The sequence below is a fragment of the Halichoeres trimaculatus genome, unplaced genomic scaffold (assembly GCF_033239565.1).
Source record: "Halichoeres trimaculatus isolate MK-OKI-2021-1 unplaced genomic scaffold, fHalTri1.1 fHalTri1_scaffold_11, whole genome shotgun sequence".
Lineage (NCBI taxonomy): Eukaryota > Metazoa > Chordata > Actinopteri > Labriformes > Labridae > Halichoeres > Halichoeres trimaculatus.
This window is the reverse complement of record NW_027437189.1, coordinates 32,717,883-32,734,883: the sequence shown is the minus strand read 5'-3', so window position 1 is coordinate 32,734,883 and position 17,001 is coordinate 32,717,883. Positions and strand designations below refer to the sequence as shown.

General features: G+C 40.4%; 1 protein-coding gene and 1 non-coding gene across 3 annotated transcripts in view; one reads left to right on the top strand and one right to left on the bottom strand.

Annotated features, from left to right (window-relative positions):
• sema3h (sema domain, immunoglobulin domain (Ig), short basic domain, secreted, (semaphorin) 3H) overlaps positions 1–17,001 on the bottom strand; it is a 111,036-nt gene that overhangs the window by 36,903 nt on the left and 57,132 nt on the right. For both annotated transcript variants that reach the window (XM_074681173.1, XM_074681174.1), the window contains exons 5-8: positions 16,621–16,714; positions 15,989–16,108; positions 13,940–14,085; positions 11,724–11,838 (exon numbers count right to left, since the gene is read on the bottom strand). In XM_074681173.1, the coding sequence (XP_074537274.1) occupies positions 11,724–11,838; positions 13,940–14,085; positions 15,989–16,108; positions 16,621–16,714 (475 nt within the window). The remainder of the gene's footprint in view (positions 1–11,723; positions 11,839–13,939; positions 14,086–15,988; positions 16,109–16,620; positions 16,715–17,001) is intronic.
• Positions 10,256–10,328, top strand: trnar-ccu (transfer RNA arginine (anticodon CCU)). The gene has a single exon. It is a non-coding gene; the product is annotated as a tRNA-Arg (tRNA).

Below are 17,001 nucleotides of genomic sequence, written 5' to 3'. Positions count from 1 at the left end.
CTGGTTTAGACAGTGTAAGGTCTGTTAACTTTGAGACAGATTCATCTGTAAGCTTTTAGCAGGATGAGTGGATCCTGTACCTGTTCAGCTCACACACGCTAAAGGATAAGTTGGGAATGGGAACCCAGACCCAGCTCTGTAAGGCTCTGTGGGAACCAAAGACACTGCTTACTTGTACGCACAACATTGTGTGTTGTCCGGCTGCTAGACATGGAAACTGTAACAGTCACAGTCCACAGAGAGGGACTTTTGTCAACTGCCCCTATATTTCAAAATTTCACACTCGTCTGTATTGTTGTTGTTCTTTGTTTTACATTTCCAAGAGAAATTACCAACTGATGCAGCTCAGAGTCTATGAATTATTCAGAACATAAATACAAGTGACGTGTTAGGCTGCCATGGGTAGCTAGGTTTGACATTCAGTCAGTACATCCTCCTATTAAATACAAGACAAACCATCAGGCAGACTGTTTTAGTTAGTCTGACCTGAACCAGACTAAATGGAAACCTGGTCTGAAGGAGGATCAGATGCCTTTGCCAAAGCAAGTTAATAAATCACTGACTAAATGTTAACCTCACAGATGTTTTATGTTCCTGGCTGACGGTTTTTGCCACTAATTGGTGATGGTATTTCATTCACACTGTAAAAAGCATGAACTTCCTTTTTGCTCCTTTCAGGCCACTGTATCTCAGGGGATGTATTAAAGTTATGGAGAATGAGACGCAGTGCCACACCATTCGCTTAAATGAATGCAAATTCTGCCCATACCGCTGGAGTTTCCAGTCTCTACTGACCTTTAAATACCAGCCATCGTCTTTCATCATCCCATTCATCCTCTCTCTTCTTCTTTTTACATTTTCCTTATCTGAAGCCAAATTTATTTCCAATCCTCTTCTAAACAAGCAATTTCTCCACTCCTTCTCTGCCCCTGACCTTCTCTTTCTTCTCCTTTCCTTGCCTCTGTTTTCATCATCTCCTCCATAGCCTCCTCTTTCTTTCTTCTCTTGTCTGGTCAACAACTCACACTCTCACCTCGACCCTCCTCTTACTCGCCCTACTTTATCATTCCTTTGTAGCTCTTTTCTGGCAAGTATCTCTTCAGCCTCCTCCTCTCCCCTTCTAACTTTCTTCTCTCCTCTGTTTCTCCTTCTGATGAACTGGGCTCCCATTCAAGCGCTGTCAAACACGCTATGATGGATTAGAAAAGCTGAATGGAAGAGTCAGAACATGATTAATTTTCTTCAGTATCACCAACAGGTTTTCGTTCCGTTTAACACAGAGTGTTTTTGTTGATGAGGTAATTATGCAGTAAATAGTGGGAAAGCATTTGTCAGTTGAAGATGACAGAGCTGGGCGTCCTGATGGCTCAGTCGTACACATTTTTCCTCTATCCTTACTTCACATGGTGACTGAAACATTATCCTCTCTGTTTTTGAGTCTCTCTGTCAAGCTGTGACACAAAACAGCCTCCAAGAAAAAAACAAAGTTGCTAATAAAACATTAACCTCCAGGAGAAGTCACACCTGCTGGGCCTGACTTCAGGTTTTATCCATCACAGCAATGCAAAGCCAAAAAATTGATTTTTCAAACAAAAAACAGGTCTTTATTTAAAACCCAACAGAAGTCTTTGCTGGTTCATGTACCTGATGAGATTTTCAGGTTAGGACAAGCAGATAGAGGGATCAGATGAGATCACTGCCTTTCTATTCTCTGCTGCCAACCAACATAACATATCTGTAATTGTTTGAGATGCTAAAGGGACTCATTGCATACTCGGTAGTGTAGGAAGAGAGCAGGCAGGAAAAACTGTATAAAAAAATAACCTAACAAGCTCAGCCTCAAGCTCTTTCATAGCAGAGTATTTTATTGATTGGCGGAAGAACAGCAAATTGTTAGAAACTTTCTTGGTGTCATATCTAACTCAAGGATCTAAATATTAATCTAAGAACATCAGTTTTATTTCTGAAAATGTTTTGTGCTCATATGATCTAATAATTCTCCTCCACAGACAGATTTCCCTCGCTGCACCGCACTCTCCACTGACATGAAACTTGCGTACACAAACTCAGACCTGGCGTGGGATTTGAGCGTACCTGACGGTTTGGATTGATAAATACAGATTTGAGCGTGGAAAAGAGCGTACACCCATTTTTCAGGCGTACGCATGTTTGATGATTGAGGGCCTCTGTCATGGAAACATAGATCAAGATAATAAACAACATTCAAAAATATTTGAATAAATAGACACTCTAAAAGGTTGTTCCTTGTTACCTATTTTTGTTGTTGTTCTTGTTTGTTTTTCTTTCTTCTAATATCTTATAATGGACATTGAGCATGGGGTCATGGACAATAAATGCTTTCTTATTCAATCCTATCTGGAATGGATCATCCAACTGTCGACTTCTGCACATTTTTTTTTCTTTTTTGGTAGCCAGACATTCTCGCCCCAAGCTCTGTAATGTCTCTCAATGTAATTTCTGTCATCTGCTTCATCTTAGTTAAACTGTTAAACTTTAAGAAAAAAAAAAAAAAAAAAAACATTGATCACAAAAAAATAACCCAACAAAATCCTGCACCTTCCAGTACATCTGTGCAGAAGTGTGGTTTTGTTGTGTCTTCTTTCGAGGCTAACAGCTGCACTGTGAAAAGAAAATCACTGTAAAAAAACAATTGTATAATACTGGCAGCTAAAATGGCTATTTCCTGTTATTTTATAGTATAATACTGTATATTGGATTACAGTATACAAATGTGAAATAACAGTAAAATACTGGCAATATTCATGTCCAAAATATGGAGAAACATAATACACCTTCTTTAAAGTATCAAAAGAGTCAACTTTACCCGATAGAACATGTCTTTATATGAAAAACGATTAAAAATTAGTAAAAAAAACTTTTATTTGTTTAATCTGTTTCCTCTACCGCATTGTCTCCTATCTTATTCAACTCTTAGAGCTGCTGAAAGATAAATCACTAAATAACAAAGTTTCTTTTCTGTTTACAACTTACATCTAAGACTCAAGATACCTTCAGTCTGTAAATTGGTAAAACTTAAAAACTAAAAATAAACTTCATTCTCTGCTTCCACCTCTCGCCTCTTCTTGCTTAGGAGTAACACTCATCTTTCCATTTCGTCCTACGCTTTCCCCATGACGTCTTTCCAAACATAAATACCTCTTTATTCCTCTCAACCAGTAGCAGTGGGTGATGAAGTGACGAGATCACTGGTGCTGTCTAATGTTGGGAACATTAAATCTTACACACACACACACACACACACACACACACACGCACAGAAATCGACGCCCAAACTGCATGAGAATACCTCAGTGTCTCTGCTGTTATGACACTGAGTCTGGCCACAAAAGACTGTCTTTTTCCTGCTCTGAAACCTCATAGCATGACTCTTCTCCACAACAACAACCACCACCACAGGACAGCAGCAGTAAACAGCAGAGGGATCCTTTCCCGTCAGCTGGACTCTGACTGGTTCCAGCGTAGCGGAGGGGCAGGAAGGACGTCCATGTGAGAGAAAACAGTAAACATGAGGCATTTTAACTTAAGGGTTTGGTTTGGAATAACTGTGGTTCAGTGATGCTTGGCATGCAGTTTCAAACAATGAGACACAATGACAACAAAAACAGGCTCATCACTTTAACAGGGACCCTAATGAAGTAAACATGGCCTCAACAGCAAGAAAGATCTGCAAAGCAAACTCCACTAGCCTGGGAAGCTGCTCAAGTTATCAAATGTTCAAAACTACTCCTAAAATACACCAAGGTGAACAGGTGATTGAACTAAACATGTCCTGCAAGATACAACAATTAAGAAATACACTTAATACAGATTTAATCAGGCCAGGAGTGGCTAATCAGGAGGATATGGACAATCCCTGGGCTGCCTTCAATGGTGGCTCTGATATTTTCTCAGCCAGCCGTTACCATGACAACACTTCTGACAACACAAGAGTAATGGACAGAAAGATGTGGCGAGTTTTTTTTTCTTTTAAAAGTATTAAAAGCTTTTAAGAAAAGAATTTTTTTCTTTATTTATTTAAAAAAAAAAATCAGTTCTGAAGAGGCATATTATATTTTTTTTCATGATACGCTCAGTTTGTTATTGTTAGATGCTCTGTCTTTATAAAATGAGCCAAGTTTGGCAATTTTCAGCCTATTGGTAAAAAGGTTATGACTCACTCAAACACATGTTACAACATATATAACTTTCCATAATACATGGAAAGTTGGGGCAGTGCAGCCCATTGGTGTGTTAGAGCCAAGCGGCAACTTCCAGCCTGAGACTATGAGACAATGCTGAAATGCTAAAATCCGCTGTTTCTCAAGTGTCCGCTTTAGGCTGACTTCAGAAGTAGCAGAAGTCACATACACACCAAGCAAAAAAAAAAGCAGTTTTCACAGCAGAAATTAAACTATTTACAGCCTGTTTCAAAAAAACGTCTCCTGTCTGAGTCGCTAATTTTACTAACAGCACCCACTGTATGGGGGTGAATTTTTTCAAACTCAGCCGTTCAGAGGATATTAAGCCCTATGGCTGTAGGCGAAGCCCCTGCCACTACCAATATGGCCGCTATAGCTGATGTGCTTCATTTACTGTTTCAGAAACAGAAGGGTGACGTCAGGGGAGACTACAAACATGTTTTATACAGTCTATGGTGAGAGCACTAATCTTTGGCCAATACCATTGAGATCCATTGCCATCTGATCCACTAAAATTTTATCAAATATTAAAGGATCTGGCAAATCCTGCCTTGTGTTTTAAAAGCCACCTGAATGAGAGGAGCCAGCTGTTGTCCTGATGTGTGTCCACTTTTCAACTTTTCAAAAATAAGTCCAGTACTCACGAATCTGGTCCATGGTCCATTTATTTTACAGATGCAAGATCCATATTTGTCATTAATTTCTTAGGAATCTCATCTCACAAAAATCCAATAAAAAAAGACTTTGTTCCATCTTACGGTCACAAAAATGTTTGGCATAAGCTCCCCTTTCCCTGCATGAAACAAAAGACTGACCCCCACACCAGAACTGACTGCCCTAATAAACAAAACTCCACCCACAACCAAGCACTTCAAAAGGTGTAAATAAATCTATGAATCAACATAAACTACCTACTTAATTGTTTTAAAGTTAATAAATTTAAATGAATTTGATTTCTAGAACTTAAAACTAAAAACCCATATGAACTCAAAACTGTAATTAATCCGCTCTGTAAGAAACAATTTAAAATGGCCTCTACAGGACCAAAGCAACCAAATCTGCTTTAAAACATACATAGTAACAGTACTGCATCTATATCCATACAGTAATAGTTATTTACCAACTTTGGTAATTAAAGGTAATTAAATTTAAATCCTGGCTCTTTCCCTGGTGACCGAATGAGCCAAACTTAGTACCTTTTTTGTCAAGACGAGCTATAGGATGGAAAAAGATCACATATAGAAAAGTGTTTTTAAATAAGTAAATGTTAAAAGTTAAACATCACAACAAAATCGGGGCAGGAGAATTAAATTTTGGCATGTTAAATTAGCATTCAACTTGTGTTTTTCACATTATTTAATTTATCAATTACAAGGGGCAAGACTCAAAGTGAGTGTGAGGACTTTTGGTTTGAAGTGGATTATGCATGCACACTGTCGTGATGACATGATTCTTAAAAAGCGTGTTTGTTTAGGAAAAAAATGGAGATCAGATCTTCTTTTTAACTCCACTTTGCCCTGTTCAAGACAACTTTTTACTGGATACACCACAATGACGTTTTTATCGGCAGTTACTTTAGCTTTTGTTTTAGCCTTTAGCTTGCGCTCTATCTCTCTCCTGTTTATCTTTCTTCTGCTCTTCTGTCTTTTTCTGTCTAACAGTTAGGCTCCAGTGTCCACCATCACTACAAAAATAATCACAGAAATCATTTTCAGCAGAGAAAATTTCAGCAGAGAAAAATTCAGATCTCTCTTCTCATAACTAAACTTCATAAGCCGGTGTGGTGTTGTCATAGAGACTTCAGCAATGTTTTTTGATACTGAATCCCCTTATTCTGCAAAATCAAACCTACATCACGGACAAACGCAAACACTTAAAACCAGGTGGTATTCTACCATGATGGACCCGCAGACAGTAGTGGGTTTATGGGATTTGTAGTGTTTCTGTGTGGTGGAGCGTGGCGTAAACACAACTCAGACAGCATTCTTGACTTGACATGTTGATCTCCTGCATAAGGGTTTGTGGTTTCATGTGTGAGCATGTGTGTGTGTGTGTGTGTGTGTGTGTGTGTGTGTGTGTTTAAGTGTATTCACAAACAAATATCACGGACCCTTATCAGATGTCTGAAATGCGGTCAGAGACATTCTGGGTAGAAATGTTTATGCTCCTGACAAGTCAGAACTTCCTTGTGTACGCAGGCTGAGGCTCGAGGCTGTGTGACAGCGCAAAAGGCATGTAGTGTGTGTGTGTGTGTCACACAGGAGAGTCACGTCCTTTACCCTGAGAGTTTGTCTGTTTACAAAGACAGCAGAGATAAGAAACCAGTCTGCTCTCTAAAATTCTCTACCTCTGTTTCACTGCTCTCGATCTGCATCTCTGAAATGCTCTTTACCAAAACCCTCAGAGGCAAAAGCCTCCGAGGCCTCGTGGATGATGAGCTGGCTTACAAGGATTGCTGACTTAAACCCCGTCTGGGATGATGGACAGAGCAAAGGGAGCTTGCAGGTGGACAACTGAGAAATGATAACTTCACACTGTCCTGGGGGAAGGGTGACAGACACATGAGTAATGATGATTGGCTGAAGGTAGAGTACAATTTCACAGTAAGCCAATCAGAGCAAGGTAAGTGTTTTTGTTACCAACCTCAAGGCACCGCAAACAGCCACAAAAGAGATCCAGATACAACAACTGCGAGTGAAGTGTACATTATGCCCCAAAACAAAACCCACTCAAAAACCTAAATTCATGTGCAGGTTATTAAAAAGAGTAACACAACAAATACTTTCCTTGGTAACTAATTACATTTGTGAAGGAGTAGGTCCTTTACTAATTCAGTTACTTTTTTTGAAAAATCATAGGAGACTGTAACTACAATAAAATCAAGGATATAACTTGCAAAGGTATATAAGGCACAGTCTGTTTCTGGAAAAAAGTTTTCTAAATCATGATAAACAAAATTAAAAAAACATATGCAATTCATTTTGATACTAATTGAATTTATTTCTCCACAATGTGCAGTTTGTGTGCAGCTGTGTAGCACTCTCTAGTTTTCCATTATTTGTTTAGAACATAATATTCGACTTTATACAGCACTAGCTAGGCACAATAGCGTAATTGTGAGGGTAGCGGCTTATAACTAACTAACTAACTAACTTATAAACTATACACTAGGGCTGAACAATTTATCGTTTTCAGATCGAAATCGCAATTTTAGACAATGCAATTTTGAGATCGCCAAAGCAGCAATTTTTTGCAGCGCTCCTGACTGACTCAGGATCTGTTGTGTCAAGTATTATACACATTCTGTTTTACAAATTTTTAGACAATCTATATGTTAAAAGTGCTGGTAAGCAGGTCAACAACACAAAGCCTCTGTTTAGGGGATTATTTATCATCACTATTGATGATTAAAAAATTGTGAATTGCAATATCTGCCAGAAAAATAAGATCTTTTCCTAAAATCGTTCAGCCCTACGTGTGAATATCCCAAAGCTTGATTTGAAGAAAATCGTGAATCGAATTGAAATCACAATATCTGCCAGAAAAATCGCAATTCAATCTTTTCTTAAAATTGTTCAGCCCTACTATACACTATGCGCTTGATCTACTAAAATCCAAATAATGAGTGAATTGCTGAATTATATGCGCAAAATGAAAAATTACATGTGCTATTAAAGGGTGTGTTGTGGGTGATCTCATAGGATTGTGTCGGATATTGAAAACAGGCACAAAAATTGTGCAAACTGCTTATTTAAATGAGGGTTTAGGGTTTGGGAGGACGGAGTGGCCTTTAATAAAAAATGAAGTCTGAAGACCCGTAGTTGGAGGTTTTTGAAGGAGGCGGCAAAGAAACACACCTGTGAAATCCAGCAGAAGAACCGTGTTTGAGAAGGCCGTAACTGTAACCAGATATTATTTCTGATAGTCCAGATATGCGAACACATGCAAAGAAGAGACTCTATCTTATTCATCTGCTATTACACCTCTGCCTTCTGCCCACTATGACAGCAGCCATTTGTTTGTAGCGCTGTGCCAGTTTGCACCTGCCTTTCAAAAGTGCTCTATGTTGACACAAAAACACCGACCGCAATCAGTTTCATGTTTGATGAATTACTTTTCCGATGCTAAATGATTACTTTGCATCTCCTTCTGCACGAATTTTGTTGGTCTGAGGATTTACATATAATCTGAATATTCATGAAACCAAGCAGCAAGCTTCGGTCTAAAATATGAGACAATGCTGAAGAGCTAAAATCTGCTATTTCTCCAGTGTCTGTTTGAGTAGTAAACACCTCTTTTACGACTAGAAGTGACAAGATTTACGGGTGGTTTTTTTTCGCATTATTTAACTTCTATTACCTTCTATCGGACTTCTATCAGTCACAGACAGTCTAACGTTGGTGTTGTGTTGTAGTTATATCGCCGACTCATTCCAGTAGATGGCGGTAATTCACCAAAACCTGTCACCCGCATAGATAAACAGCCTTAGCGCGTGCATTGTGAGAAACAGTATGCCAGGTAAACTGGTCTGTTTCATACTGAGAAATGTTCCTGGATCTGTAGGACATCCGGGGATTTTTGGAATACTGCAGATTTTTCAAGTTTTCATATACTGACTACCACAGACTGAATATCAGCCAAAATAGTAGGAACCGCTCAGCCGCGTTTCCACCAAGCAGTCCGTTTCGGTTCAGTACGGTTTGGCACGGTTTGGTACAGTTAAGCCTGATTCCGTTTGTGCTTCAGCAGAAAACTGTGCCCTCTCATGGTAGGAGGCGTGTAAGCAGGATGCCGAAAGCTACAGCTGTCAAATAATAGCGTGATGCTGTAGCAGCGTAACACAGTTTACCCGGCTAATAAATCCAATGAAGAAGAAAAACGCAACACAGTAAACAAAGAGCATAGATGGAAGACATGCAGCATTTCGTCCTCTCTGTGATTGACATGTAGCTCTTTGATACAAAGTGCAATCCAGCTTTGTTTCAGACAAGTCTGTGTGCCGCCAGAAGAAATGCAGCCGCTGTCGGGGAAGTGATAATTCTTTCGACCAACCAACAGTCTGCAGTGTTGTAGGTCCACTTTCCATGAGCGGATCAGTTCAGACTGGCACCTATATGCAAGGGTCCCAAAAAGTGGGACGGCTTGTCTCAGTTATTTGGGGATCTGCCCCAGGATAAGTCAGTAGAAACGCCACAAACGGAGAGGAACCGAACCGGTCTGCTTGGTGGAAACGCGGCTCTAGTGCAGTAGACGGTTTGGAAAACAGCCTATGACTGTTCTTGAAGCCCCCACTACTTCCAATATGGCCGCGATAGCTGGTTTGCTTCAAAAGTCTGCCTGTTCAGATACGGACAGGTGATGTCAGGGAGACTATGTCCATTAATTATACAGTCTATGAGGCTTAACGAATTGCGCGTGCCATCTTTCATATGACGGACGCAATCCTCTGTGCACCTGGTTAGTTCATCAGCTTTGCGCGTGCTATCAAGCTCACGTGTTTTTTGTTTTTGTTTTTTTTTTTTGCATAGAAACCTTTAGTAGATCAGGCCCCTGGGCAGTAAATTGACTCTATTGTGTGGTTCAGTTCAATAACCAAAGTCAGCTTCCATCTGACACCTTCGTGGGATCTCTGTATTAAAAGGACTCAAAAAGTCTTGAACCAAATCCCTGACATGATCCTTTGCTGAGGCTCTTCTGGAACAGTAGCTCTTATCGTCTGGCTGCTTCCTTCTATGAGTCATATTCCTTATTTGTGGCTGAGGGCAGTCTGAAAGTGGTAATTATTAACGCAGACTGCCTGAGAAGTTTCAAGGAGTTAAGAATACTGACTCTCTGTTCAGTTTCACTCACAGTCTGTGGGTTTTCAGACACACACTAAGCAGAAACCAGCCGTGCTCCAGGCAAAGACTGCTGAGCTGGAGCATTGTTCTCCCACTGTGTAACTGCATTTGTCTCTGTGTCTCCCTCAATTGTTCCACTCGACCTTCAGATAATGTTCGGCTATTCTTTGTATTGTCTCACAGCCTCTGGCACAAGCCCCAGTGGCCTAATGGATAAGGCACTGGCCTCCTAAGCCAGGGATTGTGGGTTCGAGTCCCATCTGGGGTGGTTTGCAGCAGAGTGGCGCAGCGGAAGCGTGCTGGGCCCATAACCCAGAGGTCGATGGATCGAAACCATCCTCTGCTAGCTCCTTTTAAACAGAAGCTGTTTGGATCAGATGAGCCACACCTTCACTCCCGCAACACAGAATCTCATGACTCCTATAAATCTTGAATTTATTCCAAATCTATTTATTCATGACCCACAGGATCAGCGTGACATAAATGTGTGTGACATCTCATTAGACCTAAACGGCACAATACGGACATTGTGCTTCAGTACAGAGCAGCAGTGTGATACAGGAAAGTCTGCAGATGCAGCTGAGAGATGTTCATGCATTTTATTACTGAGAGACATGAATCCTGTGTTCTGAAAGTTCTGTCTGCATCTGATCCTCTGATCAAATATGTGCAGATACAGATGCATTAAGAACAAGTTTGTATAGAAAGCAAAGACAAAATTTACAGTGAGAGGATTCCTGGAACCATCTGAGCTGGCATTTAAAGATCTCACAGCTCAAGAGTCCATCTGTGTTACATCTCTGGGAGAAAAGCACCCTGTGTGTTTCTCACCATAAAAGACTCAGGTAAACTTGAACCGTATTTTAGTCTGTGACGTGTGATGCTAAAAGCCCCGTCGATGTTGCATTATTGATGGTGTTGCAGCACATTTGGCTCTCTAATTTACAGTCTAATTTAATTTGAGTCACACAAATCAAACGGACGTAAATCAGGATCATTTTATTGGTGCTGAGCTTCAAATAAAGCTCAGAGAGTGTAGACATCCGTGGATAAACAGCAACCTTCAGATGCCTCCCAGAGAGCAGATAGCAGCCCAGTTTGCTCCAAATATATATTAAGACTTACGCCCACATGGACCTGCTCCTGACACACACACACACACACACACACACACACACACACAGAGAGCCAACAGGACACTGGCGCAAATCCTCGATAATGAATAAACCCACAGCAATTGAATGTTGAGACCAGTTGCCGTGGTTACCAAGGCTGAGGCACGAAGACGAACCCAAGGTGACCGACAGGGCTGTTGATCACCGTGGCAACAGTGGAGCCATGCATACCAACACACACACACACACTCAAACACACTCAAACACACACGCGAGCTGGTTGAGCTATTCAGAGTTTTCTTTAGTGTCCAAACTTTTCTCTAAGACCTCAAAATATTTGAGGAAAGAGTCTGAACTCTTTTTGTCTACACACACACACACACACACACACACAGACACACACTGGCTAATCATCTGTATCCAGTTCCATGAAGCGTTTAAAGAGGAAGGTGCTGTTGACGGCTCTGATTGTGGAGGCCTGTCTGATGAGGTTTGTGACACTGTGTGTATAACCTGCTTTGTGTCACATGTTGCTCGTATTTACTCACGCAGCTGATCGAAGTGTGTCTGCAGGCCGTCTGGTCCTGGGACTGAACACACCAGGCGAGCCTTCTGGAAGGTGCTCCACTTGTTCACTAAACTCCTCTGGCCTCCGATGTCGTTCTGCAGTAAAGCGATGACGAGATTAGTTTCTTATCACGCTGCATTATCCAAACTAACAAGAAATGTGACTTAAACCTTTAGAGAACGCCACAATGTCTGATGTTTAAGTTCAAGTCTGGAGAGAACTAAACTTATAAACCCATCGTTCTTCTTTCCAGAGAGGAACAGAGGATCCATTAAATCAGGTAGAGCTTTTAAGGACTCTGGACTTGTGTTTGATTGAACGTATAAAAAAAATAGAAATGTACGCAAGATTGTTTTGGGGTTTTTTTTGTAGCTCAGAAGTCTAAAATTCAAAGGTTATCATGTATTGTTTCTGTGATTCTCATTGACGAGAGATTTCACACCTTTGGATGAGGTTGATCCAGGTCATTTAGGGAACTTACATCATAAGTATGGACCTTAAAAATACTCCAAATGTTTACAAATTCTTTTTTTGATATTGTTTTATTGGTCAACAACTTGGTCAGTCTTTATCTACTAGAACTTGATGCACATATAAAACCCTGAGGCTCCCTGAGGTTTGCCTTTGAACAGTCAGCTTGGGTTAAATACAACCTGCGCTCCCTCTTCTCCAAGTCTTACCACACCATTGCCTTATTTCCTGCTCTATCCACTGCCCTGGCCTCTCCGAATAAAGACATAAAAGCCTAAAAATATTTACAAAAAATAATGAAAAATTGGAAATCAGTTGTAAAAAATACTTTAATTTGGTCACGCAGACTTAACATGAACTTTGGGAGCTTTTCACTAACACACAACTACATTTCACTAACTTGACAGAGGCTCCCACCTCCCTTTTCAAAAAACTACACATTATTTCAGTATTCAACATAAATACTCAAACAATCTAGGTTTTTAGCCTAATAGTTTCAACACTCAGAAACTTTAAAATAGAATTCTTAGATTCTTTCATGTGCTACCAGACGAGCAGCACATGAATGAATCATCTTTAGCCTCCTCATTTTCAAACCAAACACTCTCAGTTTTCTTCAGTGGACAATGGGGGCAGATGATTTGCAAACGGACATACAGCCATGACGGGAGTTAAAAGAGGACAGTTATCCTAACGGACACAGAAAAGTTGTGAAAGAAAGTCAATGATTGTTTTCTTTTTTAACTTCAGCTTTGATAAATTAATATAGCTCAATGCTAACGTTAAAACAAGGCTGATTTGTAAAGCTATAAGACGACACATTACTGGTAAATATAGAAACATAAGTGCTATGAAGGATATCACAAGGTGACACCTCTATGAAGCTTTATTTCTCATAGATGGAGTTGAAAAAGAAAATGCTTTTCTTACTTTTACAAATGTTCTGTGTCTATTGAGATAACTGATCTCTTTTTTTCTGCTGTTGTGTTGTGACATTTGCATTTGTGCTGTTCTGTTAGCAATCGTGTTGTGGCTTTTGCAGACTGTGTGACACCTACTCGCCACCAAGGGGTACAAATTGAACCTGGTACATCACGTTAAGAGGTCCTCGTCTTTAAAAATGTTTAAAAGAAACTTTCATTAAATCTAGTTGTAAATGTACATTTTTTTTCCCTTTTTCTTTTGAGCTCTTACTTTTTCCATTTTCCTTTAATGTTTTTTTTAATCTTGTTTAATATTTGAAGATTTCATCACTGATTTATTGAGACGCTGTATGTTTCTTGTTGCTCTTGTGTATTTTAATTTAAGTGGGTGAACTTCTTCTGTTGACTCCTGACCTCTCCTGACCAATCCCTTTTATGTTTTTTTTTTTAAACAATAAGAGCTTAAATAAACATAGATAATGATAATAAATATGTACAGTAAGAGGCACTCAGAGCAAACTCTCACAGCAGCAGAACGGTGGAGGAGCAGGGACAAACATAAACAGTTTTTCTGTACACAGACTGGTGTGAAAATTGTATCTATAGAAGCTGTGAGCAGCGTTTAGTCACACATGGTTCTTTTTATGTAAACACACACTATCAGTCACACACAGCGCAGCACGTACATACTGTACCTGCTCAGACAAACAAGGCAAACACTTTACATAAACTACATGTAGACAGTTTCTGATAAACACACAGAGCTGGTCCCTATCTGTCTCTCAACAAACACTCTCCATACCTTACACACTCGTGCTACTCTGGAGTAGAGCACCTTCCCAGCGGCCCCCTCTGCCTCCTGAGCGCGCTCAGTGAAGAACACGTAGACCTTATCATCCTCTGGATTATCAGTTTCAGACAGCGGCGCTACCCGCACAAACTGGGCATCTGGATGGAGAGACAGAGAGAAAGACAGGTCAACTCTAACATCAACTGCAGAGCGATGCGCCCCAGCTGATAGCAGAGTGATATGTCAGCGTGTTCGCAGAGGGATGGAGGCAGAGCAGAGGTTCAGCTCAGTTTACAAACAGCAGAAAGGATCAACATGTATCCAGTTGTTATCAGGAGCAGACGTCGACACGCTGGCCTGATAAACACCAACTGGACGTGCAGGAGATGTTTTCACAGATAAAGATTCAGGGCCAAGACTTTCAGTGAAGTTTAGAAACTTCAGTTTACAGCAAGAGGAACATGTGATTACACAACACCAAGCAAAACTTCAGAAAAGTCACAGATAAAAACAGATAAAATCTGTAAATACACAGGTGAAATCTGATGTCCTAGCTGTTAGAAGTTTGCTATATGTATGAAGTCTAACCAGGTTAAAAAGGAGAGACACCAAACTCTAGATGACCTAAAAGTCCCATATCTTTCAACTTTTGTTTCAATTCAATAATGAAAAACTATTTAAAATCCAGGTTTCAACCTAATTAAATTTTAAGACTTGATGAAAAACTGCAAAATTCGACATTTTGCACTGTTGGATCATAAGAAGGGTCAAGCCTCAAAATGCAAAAAGAAGAAATGAGAGCGAAACATTTCAGTCAGCTATCTATTGAAAACCACTAAAGTGAAATCTGATCAGAAGTTTAAGACCACAGCTCATAAAAAACAAAAAGCTTTCTCTCTGTGAACTTGGTCAGATTGTTTAGCTGCATCAGCAAGGCCTCTCACAACACGCCATCACTGCTGAGGTTAGACGCAGTATAACAGTTATTTTGATCAAAGATCCTGAGAGTTATTAAAAAAAGTCCAGAGGTAGACACAAAAACTATTTCACCAGAGCTGAGATGGAGGATCTGATTGGCCGACCCAAGTTAAGATCGCTACTTGAGCCAATAAGCATCAGACGCCATCTGAGAGAGAAGAGCATTAAGAACAAAACACGTCTTCTTCAAAGGCCTCGTCTCCTTCAACACCACAAACTCACCGTTTGGACTTTTTCAGAGAGCAGCAAACATGGGACACTGAAAGATGAAGAAAGTTTGATTCTCTGAGGAGAAAAACTGAACCTTGACGTCCTGATGGCTTCAACGTTACTGACATGACCAGGAGATCCCACTGGAGATGTTTTCATGGCGGCACAGTGGAGGGGACACCATCATGATCTGGGCTTTTTCCTTCAATGGACCAATGGAGCTCCAGGTTGGTCAGGGGCGTCAAACAGCGGCTGGCTCTGTGGAGATGTTGCAGGGGGCCTCCTTCATGACTGAGGGCCCTGGTCTGTGTGGTAATGACTGGGTTTTTCATCAGGTCACAATGGGCGGCTGACAAAGGACTTCTTCCAGAGGAATCAGCTCACTCTTTGGACCATCCTGATGTTCCCCTGATCTAAATCACTCTGACAACATTTGGGGATGGATGGAGAGGGATGTTTACAGAAATGGACATCAGGTCCAGACAGAGGATGATCCTCCATGAAGACATCTTCACCACTTGGAGCAACGTTCCCAAAGCCTCCTGGAGGAGCTCCTCATTACTGAGTCCTTTTTTCAAACTTTTATTTCTTTTTAAGGGGGTTTGTGAGGTTTTTTTTTTTTTTTTAGCTGTTATCCTAAACTTTTGATCAGCTGATGAACAGACATTTTCAGTTGAATTGCTGTTTTCACTCCCATTTTTTTTCACATTTTTAAATTCTACTTAGAACCTTTTTAAGATCAAACAGAGCAAAATGTAAATCTGTACGACTTTTCAACTGGTTTTAAAATTTTGTTCGGGTATTAATTTGCTCAAAAGAGGGAGATCCAAACCCTTTGATGACTCCTTTAAAACACAGACACTTTGACCTTACCCTGCAGCCAGGTGGAGTCATACTGCTCGGTGCGGATGACGTGGCGGTTGCCGAGACTACGGAAGAAGGCGGAGTCCCGGCTCATGAAGTCGGAGGTGATCCCAGCGTAGAGCTCTCCATCTGCACAGAGGAACGACAAGCTTGTGTTATTATTTAAAACTTCATGTTACAACTTTTTGACAGTTTGAGGTTTTCAGGTTACTTTAACTTTAATTCCTTACCATGATAACACTCAGAAATCTAAAAAAAAAAAAATTAAGCACAACTGCACTGAGTATAGTTTGCTGCAGACTAACATGTTTCCTCTAAAACTAGCAAACTAAGATGAAGTTAGTTTGGTCAATCAACAGAGATCATTGAAAGTTTTACGTCATAACATCCAACTTTGGCTTTCTCAGCCAATCATAGTTTAAACAACATTCACCATCTAACAAGACGTGTTTCTTTTTCAGTTTTCCATTATCTAATGGAGGGATACACCACCACTACTAACAAATCTTTTTTTCAGAGGAATAAAAGAACCATGGCATTTAAAGTTGTTGGATTGGTAAGTCTTGAGCGCTGTTGAAAAAAAAAAAAAAAAAGGGTATCAAAAACTAAAAGTCTCCTTTGAAATCTTGAAATTGAATTACCAACAACAGCCGACGCTGTTTTCTGCAGTGGGTCATAAGGACATTTCCCCTTCCCACACTCTGTTTGGCCGTAGGAGAGCGTCTGGTGCTCCGACTGTCAAAGGAAACAGAAACAGAGGTCACTCAGACGGACAGGGAGAAAATCGGCTCAACAGAAGAAAAGAGACAAGAGAAGAGAGTCGTTTGGGAAGATCTGAGACGAGTCGTCTGTTTCATTGGATCTTTGTGTTTGCTGTGACTCTTTGATTCAGTCTTAATCAAACTCCATTCGCCTCCTTTTTCTGATACAAAGGTTTACAGCAGGTTGAGCTAAACTCTCTCACACACTCACACACACATGCACAAACTAACAGATTGAGCCGATAATTGAGGGTAATGGGG